This window comes from Protopterus annectens, chromosome 10.part0 (genome assembly GCF_019279795.1).
Source record: "Protopterus annectens isolate FY-2018-M chromosome 10.part0, PAN1.0, whole genome shotgun sequence".
Lineage (NCBI taxonomy): Eukaryota > Metazoa > Chordata > Ceratodontiformes > Protopteridae > Protopterus > Protopterus annectens.
In genome coordinates this window covers 1,645,807,300-1,645,827,111 of record NC_056744.1, presented here as the reverse complement: position 1 = coordinate 1,645,827,111, position 19,812 = coordinate 1,645,807,300, and the positions used below count along the sequence as shown (strand labels likewise).

At 39.3% G+C, this 19,812-nt stretch overlaps 1 protein-coding gene across 1 annotated transcript in view; it reads right to left on the bottom strand.

The window, feature by feature from the left end:
• Nucleotides 1-19,812, bottom strand: part of LOC122814360 (integrin alpha-M-like) — a 249,783-nt gene that overhangs the window by 111,495 nt on the left and 118,476 nt on the right. Inside the window, exons 6-7 of the mRNA XM_044086946.1 lie at nucleotides 10,480-10,563; nucleotides 5,331-5,406 (exon numbers count right to left, since the gene is read on the bottom strand). Of these exons, the coding sequence (XP_043942881.1) occupies nucleotides 5,331-5,406; nucleotides 10,480-10,563 (160 nt within the window). The remainder of the gene's footprint in view (nucleotides 1-5,330; nucleotides 5,407-10,479; nucleotides 10,564-19,812) is intronic.

Below are 19,812 nucleotides of genomic sequence, written 5' to 3'. Positions count from 1 at the left end.
CTTTTGAATTCAAACAGGTGTAGAGTCACTCTACGAATTTGAGTCATCAGAACACACAATCTGTTGTGTCACTGGTTTGGAGACAGGTAACACGTCTTCGATTCCACCTGAAATCCATTTCTTCCTATTGTATGATGTAAGATCTCAGTTCTTCACAAATATTCTTCACGATTCCCGCTCGGTCGTATCCTTTAGACGTTTGCATTCTCACAACTTCTTCTTGTAGTAATGGTCAAAGGGATTTACTGGTCTTATCGTAGTACAACTTTTGTGATTGAAGTTTTCTCCAAAGTTGAGCTTTGACCACTCTGTTGTTCTTTGCATTTGGTACTAACAGTTGTTTACTGATTGGTAGAGTTGTTGTAGTCTATCTGGACAGTAATTTCTGAGCAGGCGAACCAAGTAAGTTGTCTCAAGAAATGTTTCTGAGATTGAGTAAGTTAAGGAAAACATCAGTGCCATCTCTCTTGCGTTTCTGCAACAAATATTTTGCACTCTGAACTGCATGTTCAGCTAACCCATTGGACTGTGGATACTCAGGACTACTGGTAATATGACCAAAGTCCCAAGACTCAGCAAATTTCTTGAAATGCTGACTTGTAAACTATGCACCACTGTCAGACATGACTTTGTGCGGACTACCATGGACAGAAAAATGTATCTTCAATTTTGTAATGACTGTGCTGGACATCAAGTTAGGAAGTAGGCCAATTTCAAACCAATATGAGTAAGAGTCAACTAAAACTAAGTAATGTTGACCATTCCATTTGAAAATATCTGTGGCAACTGTCGACAATGGTAATTCAGGAATCTGGTGTAGCTGAAGTGTTACTTTTTGCTGATGTGGTTTGGTGCTGTTGCAAATATGCTAGAGTTTCCTTCTTTATATCTTTAGACATAGAAGGCCAAAATGCAATGCCTTTTGCCCCTCCTTTGGTTGAATCAGTACCTAGGTGACCAAGATGCAAGATTTTGATGTATTCCTGTTGCAATGCTTTAAGAATGACCACTTTTGAACCTTTTATGATGATTCCGTCTTCCATCATGAGTTCATCTTGATAAGAAAAATACTGCTGAATGTCAAGCAGTAAACTGGCTTGTTGTGTTAGCCATCCTTGACTGATAAAATTTTTCAGCATTTGGAGAATTGGGTATGAAGCTGTATGATTTCTTAGTTCATCAAGCCGTGATCATGAAAAATTTCTGTCTTCCGCGACTTCAAAGTCTGCTGTTTCATTTCCATGCTGCTCTGTCGATTGTCTGGGTGCTCATGACAAAGCATAAACAAGGTACAACTATTTTAACTTTTTGTAAACAATACTGAAACTGTACTTTTCCAATCTTAACATCAGGCATTGCAATCGAGCTGGGGCGGTATGCATTGTTTTTTCAAAATTGTCACTAGTGGTTGATGATCAGTCTCTATTTCGAAAGATCTGCCATAAATATAATCACTAAACTTCAAACATGCGAACACTACTGCCAAAATTCTTTCTCTATTTGTGCATCATGCATGTCTGTTTGGGTTAAAGTTCTTGATACATAGGCTACTGGTATGCCTTCTTGAACACATGCTGCACCAAGGCCATACTTTGAAGCATCACAAGAAAGAGTTACAGGTTTGTGAACATCATAATATCTCAATGTGGGTGTAGTGGCAATTTTCTTCTTCAGAATATTAAATGCTGTTTGGTGTTGTTCCAACCAGGGCCAGTTTAAATTTTTTCATGTCAACTCACGTAATAGGGCAGAAAGCCGGGATGAACTTTCCTAAATAGTTGACCATACCTAGAAAATGTTGCAAAGATGTGACATTCTCTGGAACTGGCATCTCAAGAATTGCTGTTTGCTTAGACAGATCGGATTGTAAGCCAGAAATGGTAAGCAAATGTACACATAAGTATAAGTACCTTCTTTCAGTTTGCTTTTACATTTCTGAGGATTCAGTTTAAGATTTACTTCACGTGCGTGGTCTAGAACTTTCCTGAGACTTCTCTCGTGTTCATCTTCATCACCGCCTCCAACAATAATGTCGTCTACTATAATAGCACACGAATAACCAGAAAAAATTTGTTCCACAGCACGTTGAAAGACTTCACTGGCAGAAGTGATTCCAAATGGCATTCCCAAAAATCTGTATGCACCAAATGGTGTGCTGAATTTGGTTAATAATGAAGATTTGTGATCCAGTGAAATTTGCCAAAGAACTTTTTGCATCTAAGACTGAAAAATAGTGGAATTTGGCATGAGGGTAACTATGCATGCTTGAGTGTTTTGTTTAAGACTCTTGGATCCATACATATTTGAATATCATATGAGCTTTTCTTATGAGCTACGACTACGGAGGATACCCATTCAGTTGCTTCTTCTACTTTAGTAAAGACATCTAAATTCACCATTTTGTTTAGTTCTGCTTTTAGTTTACTCTGCATAACTACTGGATTCTTCCATGCTGGTCTGACAACTGGACTTACTTCATGATTTAACTTCATTGAACATGTGGCTGGAAGTTTACCAAGCTTGTTTTTAAAAATATGAACATACTGGATGGTGCAGTGGTGCAGTGGTAGCATTGTCGCCTCACAGCAAGAGGTTGTCTGGTTCAATTCTTGCCTGGGAAGCATTCTGTGTGGAGTCGGCATGTCCTCCCTGTGTTCGTGCAGGTTTCCTCTGGTTGCTCCGGTTTCCTACCACATTACAAAGACATGCATCTGGAGTGTTTTTCCCTGGGCTTCTGCCGAAAATTGGTTTCGTTCCAAGTTGGACTTTCCTGGTACACAAATATTAAACAAAATAAATACATATTCACTAAAAATACTCTGTCTAAAACTATTGTTGTTGTTCATACTTATATGGTAAACCTCTTCATTAAATGAAATCTGTCCCATTCTCAGACTGTCTTTGAGGCCTAACAGTGACTGCACATGTCTTTTGACTACATAAAACTGCAAGCCATAGTTGTTTCCAGCAGAATGGCATGAAAGAACTACTGCGCCATCAGTCTGAATATCTTTACCACCATAAGCAACTAGTTTTGCACACTTTGCTGAATCAAGTCTCTCACCAGCTTTTACTTTAGCAAACATTTGTGCTGATATAACATTGCACTTAGATCCAGTGTCTACTTTAAGCTCTACAGGTTTCCCATTCATTTGTACAGTACAAAATATTTCACTCTTTGCTGACAATTGATAGTCTACCGTATTAACCGTTTCATCGATCACAGACACACCATCAACAAAGAAAGTTTGCTCACAGCTCACAGAGTTTGCCACAGTCTCTATATGACCATTTGCTTCTTTGGATACTCTCTCTTAATATAAATTTGTGACACTTTGGACTAGCAAAGTCTTTTTGAAATGATTCCACTTTTTACATTTGTGACATTGCTGACAAAAAGCCTCCATAATTGCGACAGCAATGAGGTTGGGAGCCATACCCTTTGGTTTATATTTCCCTTTCATTTTAACTTTCTGTTGTACACTATCAGTATTCACACTGGCAGATACTGCAAACATGCTTTTCTCATTAATAACCACATTTGTATGCTTTAATGTAAGCTCATGTATTTGAAAAATCTCTATGGCTTTGCTCAATGTTAATTCACTAACTCAAAGCAAAATCTTTCTCACTACATCATTATTAACGCCATATACAAGACTGCTTTTTATCAACTCATCTCGTAGATCACCAAATCTGCATGTTTTTGCTTTATTTCTTAAGTCAATATATATTGTAACAGATTCACCAGGCTTTTGATTTCTTGTGTAAAATCTGTGCCTTTCCATTGTAATATTCATTTGAGGTTTACACATATCTTAAAATTTACGTATTAAGCACTCAGGGTCTTCCCGCATTTCAGCCTGTATCACAATATGGCGATTTTCCCCCCTCCCCTGCATACAAAGCAGGTGCATACACAAATGAACATTCTCGCTCAGTGGCTTTTGAGCCAGCTAAATTGAGAAGTATAAATGCTCTTGTACGTGCATCTTTATCAGAAAATACAGCCTGTATGAACATATATACTTGCTCAAACACTCGCCAATTCTCTGCAATATTATTATCAAACAACAGCAGTTCAGGTCTGCAAAATCTCTCTGCCATAACAACAAATTACTTTTAAATGTAAGTATGGACAATTTTGCTCAAAAGCACAACAATCTCTCCGAAAATGCTTTACTTTACCACTGCAAATACCTCAGTACACTCCAGACACTTCGAAAAGTCTTAGTTGCTGCGGAAAAGTCATACATTGCAAAGAAATTTGGAAATTTTCACCTTTTCTTACATTTTAAACACTTCATAGATTATTTCAAACATTTTAATCATTATGTCGCTATTTCGGACAGTTCGAATAACTCGGTAATTATTTTTAGCACTTTGGCGACTGAAAATCATTTGAGACGAATTTAAGTACCTTTGAGTAATTGCTGACCTGTTTGTAAGTTCACTCCTGGATATTGCTCCACTTCTAACTGCGTGCCTCATGGTTTGTGAGCTGCTTCAACTTTGCATCCCACTTCTGATACCATGTCACATGTCTCATGTATTCAAATGAGACAGTGAGGCACGGAATGGGTTCAAGTCATTTATTGTACATAAACACATCAGGAGCTGTAACTGGAACATATACTTCGAACTTCATATGCTTACTGACTGATTCATTACACACCCACATGTGCATCTCCATTCAAGCTTGCACTCATACTGACTGACTATACAAAACGGCACTGATCTCGCATGTGCTCAGTTAGTTACATGCATGTGCTCTTTGACTACAGTGTCTGACTAGGTACAATATTCACACTGATCAACAAACAGCTTAGATTTACTCCATAACACAAGAGTAGCATCTTTTCTCTCTGCCAGCAGGCTGATTTAGGGTTGCTCAAAGTCAGTGTGGGTAACAGCTGAACTTTACAGTATGATTTGGTTATCTGTCATTTAACTAGCAGTGTCATTTTGAATCCATTTTATCGTGTGATTGGTATGTTTTATTAGTATCCCATGTAACATATTTTTGAATACCTCATTAAGTCCACAACAGTCCTGATACAGTAGAAACGTACACCTGAGCTAATCATGCATTACTTTGAAGGAGTATGTTTTACTTTATTATTAGTCACTGCTTTTTTTAAATAACGTTTTCTGGATTTACAAGGCAAGAGGTTAAGAGATTCACTGTGAACCAAGATTCAGTTTTGGAGACTGTCAACATGGTAGAGTTTTCAGTGTTTCTAAATTAACAGTTCTATCAAACAGCATTTAGTAGGCGAGGAATAAACAGCTGTAGGAAAAATCAAGCAAAGAAAAAAACAATCTCATACCACATAGATGTGCTCTACAGCCTTAGTTTGTGGTGTAATTGCTGAAAAGTTAATGTAATGAGTCGATTCTTCACCCCTGTGGAAAGATGAGAAGAAACCGGTGAGAGCAACAAAAGTATACAAGACCTGGTATAACAGCAGGCATGCACACACCGACATACATGCATATGCAAAACGAAACTGTGTACCTCGTAGGTATTAATTAGAGCTGTGTACATATATCATATCTGGGTTTGTATCAGAACAGGTTAGTAGGTATGCAGAAAGCTGTGCAGTATCTGTTAGAACTTTGTTCCATTTTACAGCATCTGTTTTAAAAGCTTTCACTCTAAAAAGATGTTGAAAATAGATTTCTAATCTGTGTAAAAAGCAAACCTTATGGCTTAAATAGTGAAGATTCTGCATAAATAAGCCAAACAATAAGGTGTGTGTGTGTGTGTGTGTGTGTGTGTGTGTGTGTGTGTGTGTGTGTGTGTGTGTGTGTGCGTATGGGGGGGTCATGCGTCTTTCGGTCTGCATTGTTTGATTTTAATTATTTAGAGACTTTTCCCAGCTATAAGCATTTACCCTTTGAAGCTATTAATAAAAACACTCAATTAGCAGAGTACAAATATAGTAACATGATGGAAATTACTGGAATGTGTGACTCAGATTATGCAATACTCATGTTAATTTATAGTTTAGTTACTATAATTGGCAGGATTCATGAAAGTTCAAGGTAACAAAGCACAAGTCCCTGCCTCTAGTGTAATATTTTGCACAAGATAGAGGCAAGACATATAAAAGTTAAAGAATGTAGACATCTAGAGCACAACTTTAAAATGAAAGAGAACAACTGAAAACTAAAAATGAAAATGTAATCCAACATGCACTCTATGTGCAAAAAAAAGAGAAACAGATGTAAAGGATGTCATGTACTGCTATACAGCAAATTACCAGTTTGCAGGGCTACAACAGGAAAACAAGGGAAATTACACAGATCCCTACAAACAATAAGGGGTTCCTACAGCTATGGGGCCAATACATGATCCATTAGTAGTCACCAGCTGAGGCAATAATGCATTCCACAAAGCAAATGCTAGCAAGCACAATAGTATAGAAGATGTCATTTTTTAATATATCATTGTCAGAATACACATGCAGTATGGTAAAGCAAACTGCACAGATTATATATTTATTGAGTGATATATGACAAGAAGGCAGATCAGCAGTGCACGCTATCATTAAAACATGGGAAACAATGCAGCAAAATAGAGGCAGCTGAATAGCGAACACAGCATAAATGTAGACTACACTTCAGGACCCATGCCTACAACAGCTCAGCTGCAATATGTGTAAAGGCATAGTAATGCCACAGAAGTATTTACAGAGTACAGCTTCAATGACCCGGGCAGACATGCCCATAATACACACAAGCACCACAATACAACTCACCTCCCCAACAAAGTCAGGCTGACAACATCAGTACTCAGCAATATCATAACAGAGTAAGAATACAGATAACAAAATAACAACCCAACACAAGTGTGTTGGCATGTAATTGCAGAAAACCAAGTACACAAACACAGAGGCTTTGCCATGACCTAACCTAGTCATCTCAGAATTTGGTCCTTGACAGTATCAACACAGTCATAAATATCGAGTGACAAAACTTCAATATCAAAACACTGACGTCAGAAATGTTGTTGTATACGAGTGAATGGAAAACCTACAGTGTGTGATCATGGTACAGTGAGGAACAGGGAACTTGACCTTTCTATGCTGTGCTGTAGTATAATCTTGGAGTTAGTATATATAATTAGCAGGGTGTGTGAGGGGTGCAGGGGGACTTGCACCCCTGCAAAAAGAAGCTGTTTTTACTGTTTTTTTCAACACTTTGGATGTTTGTGGTGTGCATCTTGACATTCAAAACATTGGATAAAATGACATGAATCGCTCAGATATGACAAGTAGGATGCCCAGGAATTGCCAGAGATTGGTGACAATGAGTGCCTCACGCTGGCTTTTCTCTCCTGGCTGAAGGCAGTTGAGACCAAAACACTGACAGTTCAAAATACTGAAAACTCATTTGACTGAAACTCATGCCCTTTTCCCTACTGTAGTGTGATCCTGGAGTTAGTATATATAGTTAGGGGTGTGTGTGGGGGGGTGTAGCCCCCCACATAGTTTAGGTAAATATTGTTTTCTGCAAAGAGTTATTCATTGCAGTTATAAATAGCCATGTGTATGGTTTATAATGTATGCCCCCCACACACACACCCTAACTATATATACTAACTCCAGGATCGCACTACAGTGGGGAAAAGGGCATATACCTTTTACTTCAATGTGTCAGTGTTATGAGTTTCAGTCAAATGATTTTTCAGTATTTTGAACTGTCAGTGTTTTGGTCTTAGTCAAACGAATTTCAGTCAAATGGAATTTAGGTCATATGAAGTAGACCCATATATATATATATATATATATATATATATATATATATATATATATATATATATATATATATACATACACATATACACACAACCTTTATCATGATGCAAATATTGTACATAGTTTTCATGTACTGTGCTATTATGTCAGAAAATGTTTTAAAATTGTTTGATTTTTGCTGTTTGCATTACTGTTGCCTAAAAAATTTTAATTTTTGGTAAAAATGTTTTAACAAAAAGTATTGAGTAACATCACTGCTACTCAGTGAGCTGGAAGAAATTCCAGACCATATGCTCCATTCAAGATGCAAATTACTGCTCATACTAGCAACCTTCCATATTACCCTTGCAAAAGCTTTGCAACCCCCCTCAGAATATAATATCAGCTGATTCACCTTTGCAGCAATAGTGTTCTGTGTTCTCAGACAAAGCTGCCTTATCTTGTGCCTTGTGCCATTCCTCAGTGATGCAGCTCACAACTGTAAGTAGAAGAGCAAATGAAAGGTCCTTTCTCTTTCAATATGGCTGCTGCTCTTCTACTTCTACATCGGTAGCAAGCGGCTTGTCACAACTTCTACCACTCACAAAGCGTTGTGCTGCTGACCCTAAAAGTGGTATTCATTTCTGCACCAATATTAAAGAAATGAAGAACAGTACCACTATATATCAATCGGTGTCTCATGATCATATCCCCTAATACCTTGTACCTGTGGTGGATGCCCCCTTCACCCCATCTTACCTATTTACTTCTGATGGGCAGAAAGCCAATAATAGCTCTTTCATGTAAAAAAATAATCACTGTTCTAAAAATAGGAAGATGTCAGTAAAAACTCTTTAAGACTTTTAATAAGAAAAAAGCAGGCTAAGGAAAAACAAGTTTCAATAAAGTACACTTTCAAACTTAACAACAATAGAAGCCAAAAAAAACAGGTACCTTAAATTGCAGGAAAAACTGACTATTAACAATGAGTTAACAGTCTTAAACATAGCATTATTTAGAAATTACAAATAATATAAGCCAAGACTATGAGATAATACAACTATTTACTAGTGTCCAGAATCAGGCCTTGTAATAGCATCCTGGTGCTTTGTGGTACAAATAAAATAAGTGCAGCTCACAGTATCATTAGAAGGCAGACACTAATGATCTTACCAGATTAAGGGAAATAGTGGTCATCATAACACCAAAAAAGAGCTCAACTACTAACTAGAATAAAGCAGGATATTCAGATGAATTCAAAAATTTAACGAAAAAGCAGGCAGTCCAGTGTTCCAAAATAAAAATGCAAGTTTTCACAGTTAACGGTTTTAAGTTAATCCTTGCCATTAGGGGCATAAGAGTTACAATCATAGGCCACACAAGAAAGGCAAACTGCTGCAAAAGTTGGAAAGAGAGACCAAACATCAATGAACTGAGAAAGGACAGTCTCCCTATATTACAAGCACAAGACAGAGTATAACGGTCCTGGGCATCAGAGGACCATATCAAAAGCAGGATCCAAATGGCATCTCGGGTGAACTCTTCTCCATTCCATCTTCCCCTTCATCTTCAAGGATACTCAATAGCAAAGCACTCCCCGGCTGCACAGCAAAGGTCCCAGAAGAACAGAATGACCAGAAGACCAAAGTGACCAGCTGCCCCAAAAAATAAAGATACTCCAGGGCTCAGAAACTGCAGAGAAGTGAAAAGTAAATTGTATGGGCAAGACAAAGGTGAAGCTGGGCAAAAGCACAACATGAGTACTACACAAGTACTAGGAACACTGAAGTCCTGGCAGCCAGTCTGCTGCCATCATCAGTTTTACCTTTTCTGCTTAACTACAAAGTTTCATCTATCCCCTTCTCTAACCCTGATATTCAAACACTCACAAACACGCTCTCACTCATAATGAGAAAACTTTCCGTATGCCTGAATGTTTCGCCATTAACATACGGTCCCACTTAATGCATCCACAGCCACATCCCCAGCAGAAAAAAAACATTCAGTATTGTGCCTTTTGTTAACTCCTGCAGTTGACAAAGGGTGCTTTGGGAAATTTCAGACTGCAGTAAAATCTGTCAACAAAGTGTGCATTTGACAGACTGTACTGTAACAATACAGAAACCACACACACACACACACACACACACACACACACACACACACACGCACGCACGCACACACACACACACACACACACACACACACACACACACACACACACACACACACACACACACACACACACACACACACACACAGTGTTTTTCTCTCTCAATAGATAGATACATAGATATATATGTCAAAAGTTGATGAATACTAATGTATTCTAAGGGTGCAAATACGTATTTTTTTAGCAGTTTGAATTTGCCTCTTCAGCTGTGAGGGTGATCACTGGTTCTTCTTTCAACTGATCATGCAATTTTAACTAGAGTGGAAATGTTGTTGTTTGACAGTTAAATTAGTTAATTTTTTCCAGAAGTTATTTTGTAACTGTATGTACTGTATTACCTATTACCTTCCTGCATGTGTCTTCTGATACCCTCTGTTGCTGCTCTATTACATAATACATTAACATAATGCTGTCTTTCACTTGTAGTGCTAAGTCAGGTTTAGATTCTTCTTTATGTTCTTTAATGGTTCATAGCATCCCAGCCCAAGTCTGAAGAATGTTACAGGTGCTTTATGCTTCTACTCTGATTTAAAAAAAAGTAATTAGAAACCAAGACTAACTTACCGAATCAGAATTAATGCCACTGCATGCTGGATTGGAATTTCATTTGTGTATGCACTTTCATTCAAGATCCTGTCCTTGTTATTACTGCAGGGAATTAAGAACATATAAAATTTGAAAGTTATTATTGTCCTAGCGAGGCATCATTCAGTTTAACACTTTGTACAAAAGTAATAAAGCAGCATATACCACTGGCTTAATTAACCCCAAACCTCATTCTTCTGTATTTATATACAAAACTCTTCTTTTTACTGGGTTTAATCTAGAACCCCATATAAACGAAAAAAAATATCTGCAATAATTCCTTTTCAAAAACTGCTGCAAGCATAAAAACACTTGCTAAGTATGCTTTTTTCCCCATCAGTACTGAATTTATCAAATAAGCATTTTTCTGAATGACAACTTATATGTTCTCCAGAAAAGACAGGTTTGTTTTATTTCTTCTGTTGTTTCTTTTTCACATTGGATTCTACTTACATCTTTATTCCAGACTTTTAAATGTAACACAGAAATTTCATTCACTATAAAATATATACCCCTGGTATTTACTACATCACCTAAACCTTTACTTTTCTCTTTCTCTAAAGCCATCTCTATTATCTCTAGACACTCATTTGTGCAAATTATTAATTGTTTTATCCAAATTTTGTCTTTGCAATTATTATGTCATCTGCGTTTGTTCTTAACCTTTCAGGTGCTAAATACCTTGTCTCTTTCATTTTGCAATTTATTTCATATACTATCACATTCATAATTAATGCAGAGTGTACAGCTCATTGAAAATCCCTGTCTTATACCACTCTTTATATGTACCTCTTGGTTTAACCAGCCATTTACAATTATTTTTACTTTATTATTACCATAAGCTGACATAATCCGCGGTGGTACAGCGGTAGCATTGTTACCTCACAGCAAGAGGTTTTCTTGTTCGATTCTCGGCTGCAGTGCCTTCTGTGTGGAGTCTGCATGTCCTCCCCGCGGTCGAGTGGCCTCCGAAAGACATGCGTGAATGGGCGTGCCTTCGCTGAAGGTTGGGTGTTGGGCTGGCAACTCGGCACCATAAAAATCGACTGCCAATCATTAGCGGACCAGAGTTCTGCTGTGGCGACCCCTAACCGGGAAAAGACAAACAACATTACCATAAGCTGACATAAATAATTTCCTAACTTTCTCACTTATATTATATTCTTTCATTATTATCCATAAGATTTCATATCCAATTGCATCAAATGCCTTATTAAAGTCTCTTATCATGATTTTCACTTCTTCTTTTCTGTTCATAATATCCACAATTTCTGTATCATTAATAATTCTTAACAACCCTTCCCTTTTATACTATATATGTTATCTTCCACAACAGTTTCCATCTTAGTTTCCAGTCTCTGTTGTATTATTTTCATAAAGATCTTTGTAATCATTATTATTCAATACTATTCGGTCTCCAGTTTTTTATTGTATTCTTTCTTCTTCCATATGAATTTAAGCATTCTACTTCATAATTCTTTACACATAAAACTTTAATTTAAGCATTCATTCAAAATCTTTAAAAAACATTTTATGCCAATCCCTTCATTTTTTTATACATTTCATACCCTATTCCATCTGGGCCTGCAGCCAAATCTATATTTATTTGTCCTAATACTTTATATAGTTCATTTAAAGAAATCTCATTTTCCAACTCTATAGTCTCTTTTTCTGTTAACTTTTTTACTTTTCATGTTTTTTCAATACTTTTTTTTGCTTTAAACATTTCTTGTACATAACTGTACTACACTACTCATAATCTTTTCCCGAATTCTTTCTATTTCTCCTTTTACATTTTTACTTCTCTCTTTACACTTCCATCTTCCTTTACTAATTTGATCAAGTAACTCAATACTTCTGTTTTCCATTGTAAAAAACATTTTTGCTTATAAAAAAAAGAAGTTATGTACTCACCATAATGTCCCATGTTTGTTGTCCATCTCGCCCTTCATTCTTACTGGTTGGGTTTGGAACCGATCCTCGGCTCTGACTCGGCCGAATACACTAGATCGTAGTCTTTCACTTGGCTCATGGCTGAATAGCTATCCCATCATGCAGTGGTGTAATTCCCCAGATCTTGTTTGTTGCTAATCATACCAATGTGTCTACATTTGTCATGCAACATCAGGTATAGAAGTAACAAGGAAATTCAGAGGAGCTCCTTCGCTAAGGAAGAAAGATCTCTCACCTAAGTCCTCTAGGAGCCCTGGGCTGGGGGAAAATGGGAGGATCGTAAGAATGAAGGGTGAGATGGACAACAAACATGGAATGCTATGGTGAGTACATAACTTCTTTATGTTATGTTGTCCTATCTCGCCTTCATTCTTACTGGTTGGGACAACGTCCCTAGCATCATTTTCCTGGGTGGCTCATGGGAGTATACATTTGAGCACAGTGGAACCAAAGGAAGCCCTGTCCCTGGAGGCCAAATCAACTTTGTAATGAGTAATAAAAGTATGGTGTCTTGCCCACGTAGCAGCGGCGCAAATACTGTTCATTAATAATCTAGCTAGGTAAGCAGAGGATGTTGCTAAGGCTCTAGTCGAGAGGCCTCTAACTTTGGTAATTTCCTGTTATTTGAGGTGTATATAAAGGTAATGCAATTTGAGAGCCAATTTGAAAGTGTAACTTTTGAAACTGACATGCCCTTTTTAGCTTCTGAAAAGGAGATGAACTCTTGGTTTGTTTTCCTAAAGTCTTTAGTTCTATGCTGATAAAACCTAAGTTGCTTATGCACATCCAGTTGGTGAAGTTTGTATTCTGCCTTGTAGCTATGATTATGAAAAAACACTGGGAGCTCAACTGATTGATTCAGATTGGTTTGAGAACAGACTTTTGGCACAAAGGCTGGATTGGTTCACAGAGATACTCTATCCTTATGGAAAATCAAGTATGGCGGCCTGATTGATAGAGCTTGCAATTCCGAGACTCTTCTTGCAGATATAATGGCTGCTAACAAAATAGTTTTCCAAGAGAGAAATCTGAGATCACATGATGATGAAGGTTCAAAGGAAGGTAAGGTTAGGTAAGTCAGGACAAAATTCAGATCCCATGGTGAGAGAGGCTCTTTTATGGGAGGTCTTAATAAGCAAGTGCCTTTCAAAAATGCTTTACACAATTTATGTGACATCAGGTTCGGAGTGTATTCTCCAATGTGAAAATTAGAAATTGCAGCTAGTTGAACTCTAATTGTGGCTGTGGTGAAACCTTGAGTGAAAAAATCTGCAAGAAATTCTAAAATTGAACTAGTTGGGGCAGAAAAGGGATCAATGTTTTTTGCTTTTGTCCAGTAGGAGAACCTTTTCCATTTACTAGAATATAACTTCCTGGTAGAAGCCTTGTGAGAAGATACCAAAATGTGTTTTACTGCTGGTGTGAAGTTTTGAAGTCTGACTAAGTTTGGAAGTGGAGCAGCCATGTTGTCAAACTGAGGGTTTGGGGAGAAGGATGAAGAGTTCCTGACATATGGGTCAGAAGGTCTAGAGCTGGGTCCAGAACTCATGGTTTCTCCTGTAGGTGAGGCCAGAGAAAGGGGAACCAAATCTGACGAGGCCAATATGGAGCAATGAGAATTAGCCTGCTTCCCAAGGATTTTGCTTTCGGAAAGACTTTAGGTATCGGGGGGGGGGGAGGCATACAGTAGTCTCGAGGGCCAATTCTGAACAAGTGCGTCTCTCTGTGTCTCCCCCATAGGGGGGATTAGGGTGAAGTAGCTGCTGCATTTGGTATTCATGGGGGTAGAAAATAGGTCGCAGCAAGACTGGCTCCATTTTTGGAAAATCTTCTTCACTATGTTTTGGTTTAGGGACCACTCGTGAGGCATTAATATTGGCCTGCTGAGTTTGTCCACTATCATGTTGGATTTCCCCGGGATATGTGTTGCTACCAGAAAATGTTGGGAAGAGATTGCCCACTGCCATACTCTCAGTGCTTCTCGACAAAGGGGGTATGATCTGGTTTCTCCTTGTTTGTTTGTGAACCAGACTACCGACATGTTGTCGCATGCAAAAAAGACCATAGTGAAGAACTTACAAATGCCTTCTATGAACACCTCCAGGACTGCATGGATCAGGCAATCCCAAAAAAAACCAAGACTCTTTCCACAAAGGGCAAGCGTCAGTCTGGTGGACCCCAGCCATTAACAAAACTTACAATTTTTCAGCTATGTTAGGAACCTGGGTGGAAACTCCCAGATATGCTCAGAATTAGTCCAAAATGATACAAAAAATCTGACCCCTAAAGGAGAGATAACTATCCCAGAAAGCTAAAAACACAGCATCAATGGACTAAAATGGGGATGGTGTAGCTGTTTAATCTCAGCCTTACCACAGGATTAACAAGTCTAGTCTGCAAAGCTATGGAGAGGATCATAATGGAGCTCATAAACAAAGATATAGGGACTTGCAGACGTAGAAAAACTACCAGCTTAAATGTAAACCCATATGTCACAAGATGGGTTGCAAACTGGCAAGGACAGAAGCCCACAGTTAGAGTTGCTGTGGAAAGTGCATTGGACGACGGATATCCCAGAAAGGTGGCAATTCACTAAGCAGAAGAGGTTATCAGGACCTGGGGACCACCCCAGACAGTGGCCTAGTATAAACCTATGAACCTATGAACCTATGTCTGACTGGATTGCAATCTTTCCTAGAGGAAGAGAGTCCTGGAGTGCTTGCAACGCCAGAAGCACTGCTCTCATCTCTAGAACATTGATGTGCAAATGGGCCCTCATGTTCTTGCCATGTGCCTTGGACTGTTCCTCCCAGATAATGTCCCCCCACCCTATCTGGGAGGCATCCATGGTCACTGTAGCTACAGGTTGTTGTGGCACAAAAGGTCGTCCGATGGTCATGTGGATAGACCGAAGCCACCATAGAAGATCTCTCTTGCATGACTCTATAATTCTGATCTGGTGAGACATGGGAAATTCTTGTAATGACCACTGAGCAAAAAGAAGCCACTGAAGAATTCTTAAATGCATCCTGGCTATAGGAACTAGGGTGATAGTTGATGCCATGGTTCCTAGGACCTTCAGAATTGTTTTTGCTTTCACCTTGCTTCCGGGTAGAAGTTCGGCTATTTGCTGTCTGAGAACAGAGACTCTGTCGGGTGGCAGATGTACCATCATGGAAATGGTGTCAAGATCTGCACCTATGAATGTAATATGCTGACAGGGCAACAAGGCAGATTTTTCTAAATTCACTGTTATGCCTAACTGAGAGCAGGTTCGTAGTGTGGTGTCTCTCGTCTGTTGAAGTAGATGCTTGGTGGTGGCAGTTAAGAGCCAGTCATCTAGATATGGAAACACTTGGAATCCTAGATATCTCTTGTGAGCCGTGACTACTGCCATGCATTTGGTGAACACTCTGGGGGCTGTAGTGAGACCAAAGGGCAGAGCTAGAAACTGATAATGACTGGCTCCCTGTCAGAAATGTAAATGACTCCTTGATGCTCTGTCCATTTTTATGTGGTAGTACGCATCTTGGAGGTCTATTGAGCACATCCAATCCTCTTTCCCTAAAAAGGGAAAAATTGACTGCAGTGTCACCATTTGGAACTTGGACTTCTCCACGGATTTGTTTAGTTTGCTGAGATCCAATATGGGTCTCCAGTCCGTTGTTCTTTTTGGCACTAAAAAGAATCTTGAGTAAGTCCCAAATCCTATTTGGTCTGCAGAGACTTTTTGGGTGACTCTATTGTCTAGAAACTTTTGAATTTCTATAGTTGCTTGTTCCCTTTGACTGGATGGAACATCTGGGATTGTTCTGATCTGTGGGACAGGATGGCAAAAGGGAATGGAATAGCCTTTGGATATTATACTTTGTACCCACTTGTCTCTTGTGATATCTCACCAGGCTTCTGGGTACAAAGTTAACTGCCCCCCAACTACCTCCAGAGTAGAGCAGGTGGGCCTCCTTTCAGACCGGCCGCGAAAGGAATCATGGTCACCCTGGTTTTGCAGATCCCCACTGCCTTGTGTACGATGTCTACCATTATTATCTCCCCCTCTGCCCCTGGGGAAGGGTTCACCTCATGCATCCTGAAAAACTCCCTGGGATCTTTTGAACCACATTTCCCCACTCTTCTGATCTTTAGGGTAAGGTCTTGAAAGTACGGAAAAATGTACTCCAATGGCAGAGAAAGTTTTTCCTTCCTGCTCGCATCTGGTGAGTGTGTTCTTGACTTTGGGTCCAAAGAGTGAGGAACCATCAAAAGGGACTTTGACAAAGGTAGACTTGAAAGGTTCCACAAAGTTACACAACTGCATCCAGAAGTGTCTCCTCAGGGAAACTCCTGTACCGGCAGTCCTGCTTGCTCTATCTGCTGCATAGGATATCAATCTCATGGAGGAGTTAACTTGGAATTTAAGGTAGATAGCTGAGAGGTCACCTTTTCTGTCACCTTTTCTGAGACCCCCGGAGCTAATGAACCTTGGAGAGTATCTCCTAACTCCTTCAGGAGATCTCTTTGTAGTGTCGTAAAATGCGTAAGATAGTGCCAGGATCCAAAGATAAAAGTCGCTGATGAAAAAAATATGCTTCCTGTATCTGTACATCGTTTGAGAGTCCTTGTTCAGTGGATGGACAGATGAGGACATTTCAGAAAGTTGCTTCTTGGTGGCTGCTGCCACCACCATAGCATCTACACGGACGCCTTTCATGAGAAAATCTTTTCCAGTTGGAGCTGATAAGAACTTATTTGGCCCCCGAGGGACTGGTTCCATAGTGTCTGGTGACTCCCACGCCTTTCGACTAACCAACTCCAATAGCTTGTCAAAAGGTGGAGACACCCAGGAAGCTGAAGGTTGAGATCCAAAGGCCTTCAGGTACACTGACTCCTCATCAGAAGGGTTGATGGGCTTCCAGCCACCTCCTGCAAAGGAGATATTTTCAGAGGATGACTGTGGAGACTCTTCTGACTCCTTGAGGTCAGTGTCAGAGGTGATGGACTCATCAGGGGAGTCTATATGTTTCCTCTTGCATGTCTTCTTTCGAGGAGCCTCCTCTGAAGGGCATTCTGGGAAGGTCTCGGAAGAGTGGGGTTCACCCAGTGGGATTCCCTGAGGCTTTGAATCTCTGCTGTCCTGTGGATGGGCTGGTGCCGAGACAGAAGCTGGTGCCTTGGGAGGAAGAATACCAGTATCCTTGTGTAGAGCTGTAGGTGGGGACAAAACACTCCTCATCAGCTTGAAAGCAGATTCCCCCCAGCTCTGAGGACACCTCCGGTTCTGAGGAAACGGGGAATCCCCCAGCCCCCAGAAGACCAGGTCCGAGGCTGATGTAGGAGCTGAGCTCAGCTGTGCCAAAGCCCCAAGAGGTAAACTCAAAACTGAAGAAACTCTGGTCCGAGTGTCCCTCCTGAAGACAACCGTAGAACTTCAGCCCCTAGACACCCTGGACAGCACCGAGAGTGTCAGAGCAGGAATCAGTTCTGAAATCTCCTGGAGGGGTCTCGGAACTGAAGAGTCTACAGCAAGTGGTACCTGACAGATTCAGCTTGTCTTGGAGGAGGAATAGTCGTGGATGTAACAGTCTTGGATGGCTCCAAAACTGGTTGGGTCAGAGCCGAAAATAATTTAGCCAGCACCGACTTCAAAAGTCTGAGCACCACCCTGTCCATGTCATCGTCCAACAAGCTACTAGAGGACCTGGAGAAGAGAGTTGGTGAGTAAGAGCTCTGCAGTATGGGATATCTCAAGGTAGGAGAGACCGGTACTAGCTCAGTGGACCTGCTCCGAAGGCCGTGGAGCCAAAGGACCTGATTTGTCTAATTCAATGATCTCTCTCAGTTCCGGGGGCTGTGGAGCTGAAGAGATTGATGTTTCTAAAGTTTTGGCTCATTTTTGAGGTGGCTCAGAATGAATCGATGAAGAGGAAGATGGTCTTTTTGTAGACTTGTCACCTTTACAGGAAGGGGACTTATTTTTAGAAGAGGTACTCTGTAAAGCTTCATCAAAAGGAGGTTTCAGGAGTCCTTTGAGAATTAAGTTGTTCTTTCTTTCTTGTAAGACACGGGAGCTGAAAGAGTGACAGAAAAAACATGTCTCTTGGAAGTGAATGGCCCCCAAAAAACAAACACAATTATTATGCCCATCTAATATTTAAGTATCCTAATAACACACTATAATAAAGCACAGCACATCTATTGAAGAGAGAAAAAGAAAAAAACAGCTCTGCCCTCTAAGTTAAACGGGCACTAGGCCCTCTAACTTAAATGGACCTAGCATAGCTATAACGAGGGGACACAACAGACAAACCCTCTAACTTAAGCAGGTACATAGCTTTCTAACTAAAATGAGCTAATAAATACAGACAAAGGAATGCACACTCTAACCAACTATTCTACATAAAGTTTGATGGGATAGAAGAGAAATGCCTTGCGACTAAACGATGGCCAACAAAGCAACAAACACAGTAGCAAGATTAAATTTCACATGCAGCACTACAGCAGAGAAAAACTATTACTAAACCTAGACTAATAATTATAGCAAAAGACAAGAAAAATATAAAGTTTTAAACAAACAGCCATGGCCAAGGAGAGAGCATCCAAACTCATAAAGCAGCAAACGAGATCTGGGGAATTACACCACTGCATGATGGGATAGCTATTCAGCCACAAGCCAAGTGAAAGACTTTAAACTAGTGTATTCGGCTGAGTCCGAACCCAACCAGTAAGAATGAAGGTGAGATAGGACAACATAACATTAATTCTTGTATTTTTTCTTGATTTCTTTCATATAATTCTTTTTCTTTGTCAAAGTACTATCATTATGTTCTAAATGTTCCAATGTATCGTTATGTGTTCTTTTATATTTTTCTTTCTCTACTTTTCTGACATTACATTGTTACTGTAAAAAACATTTTTTATATTTTTCCTTAAATATCATCCACATTCAGACCAATTTTTACAAAATATTCTCATAGTAATATGATTGTTCCACAACTGTATTACTAATCTCTTTCCTACTTCATTCCATGCTTTCTCATTTATCCTTTTTATTCCTTTGTCTATTTTTATATAACACTTGTTTTCCTTTATCTCTGGCCATATTGCAAGATGATCAGAAAATCATATTTCAACTACCCCCTTCTCCTATAAGCAAAACTTCTGATACTATACAATAATCTATTTCATTTCTATATATACCTTTTTTGTAAATTCATGAATTTTTGTCCCAAAAGTTTAACTTACCACACCTTATAACTTCTAATATTTTTCTTTATTTATTTCCTTTCTTTTTACGCTTGTCTCTTAAAACACAATTAAAATCTCCTGTTATTATAATATTCATATATATCACTGCATAAAATA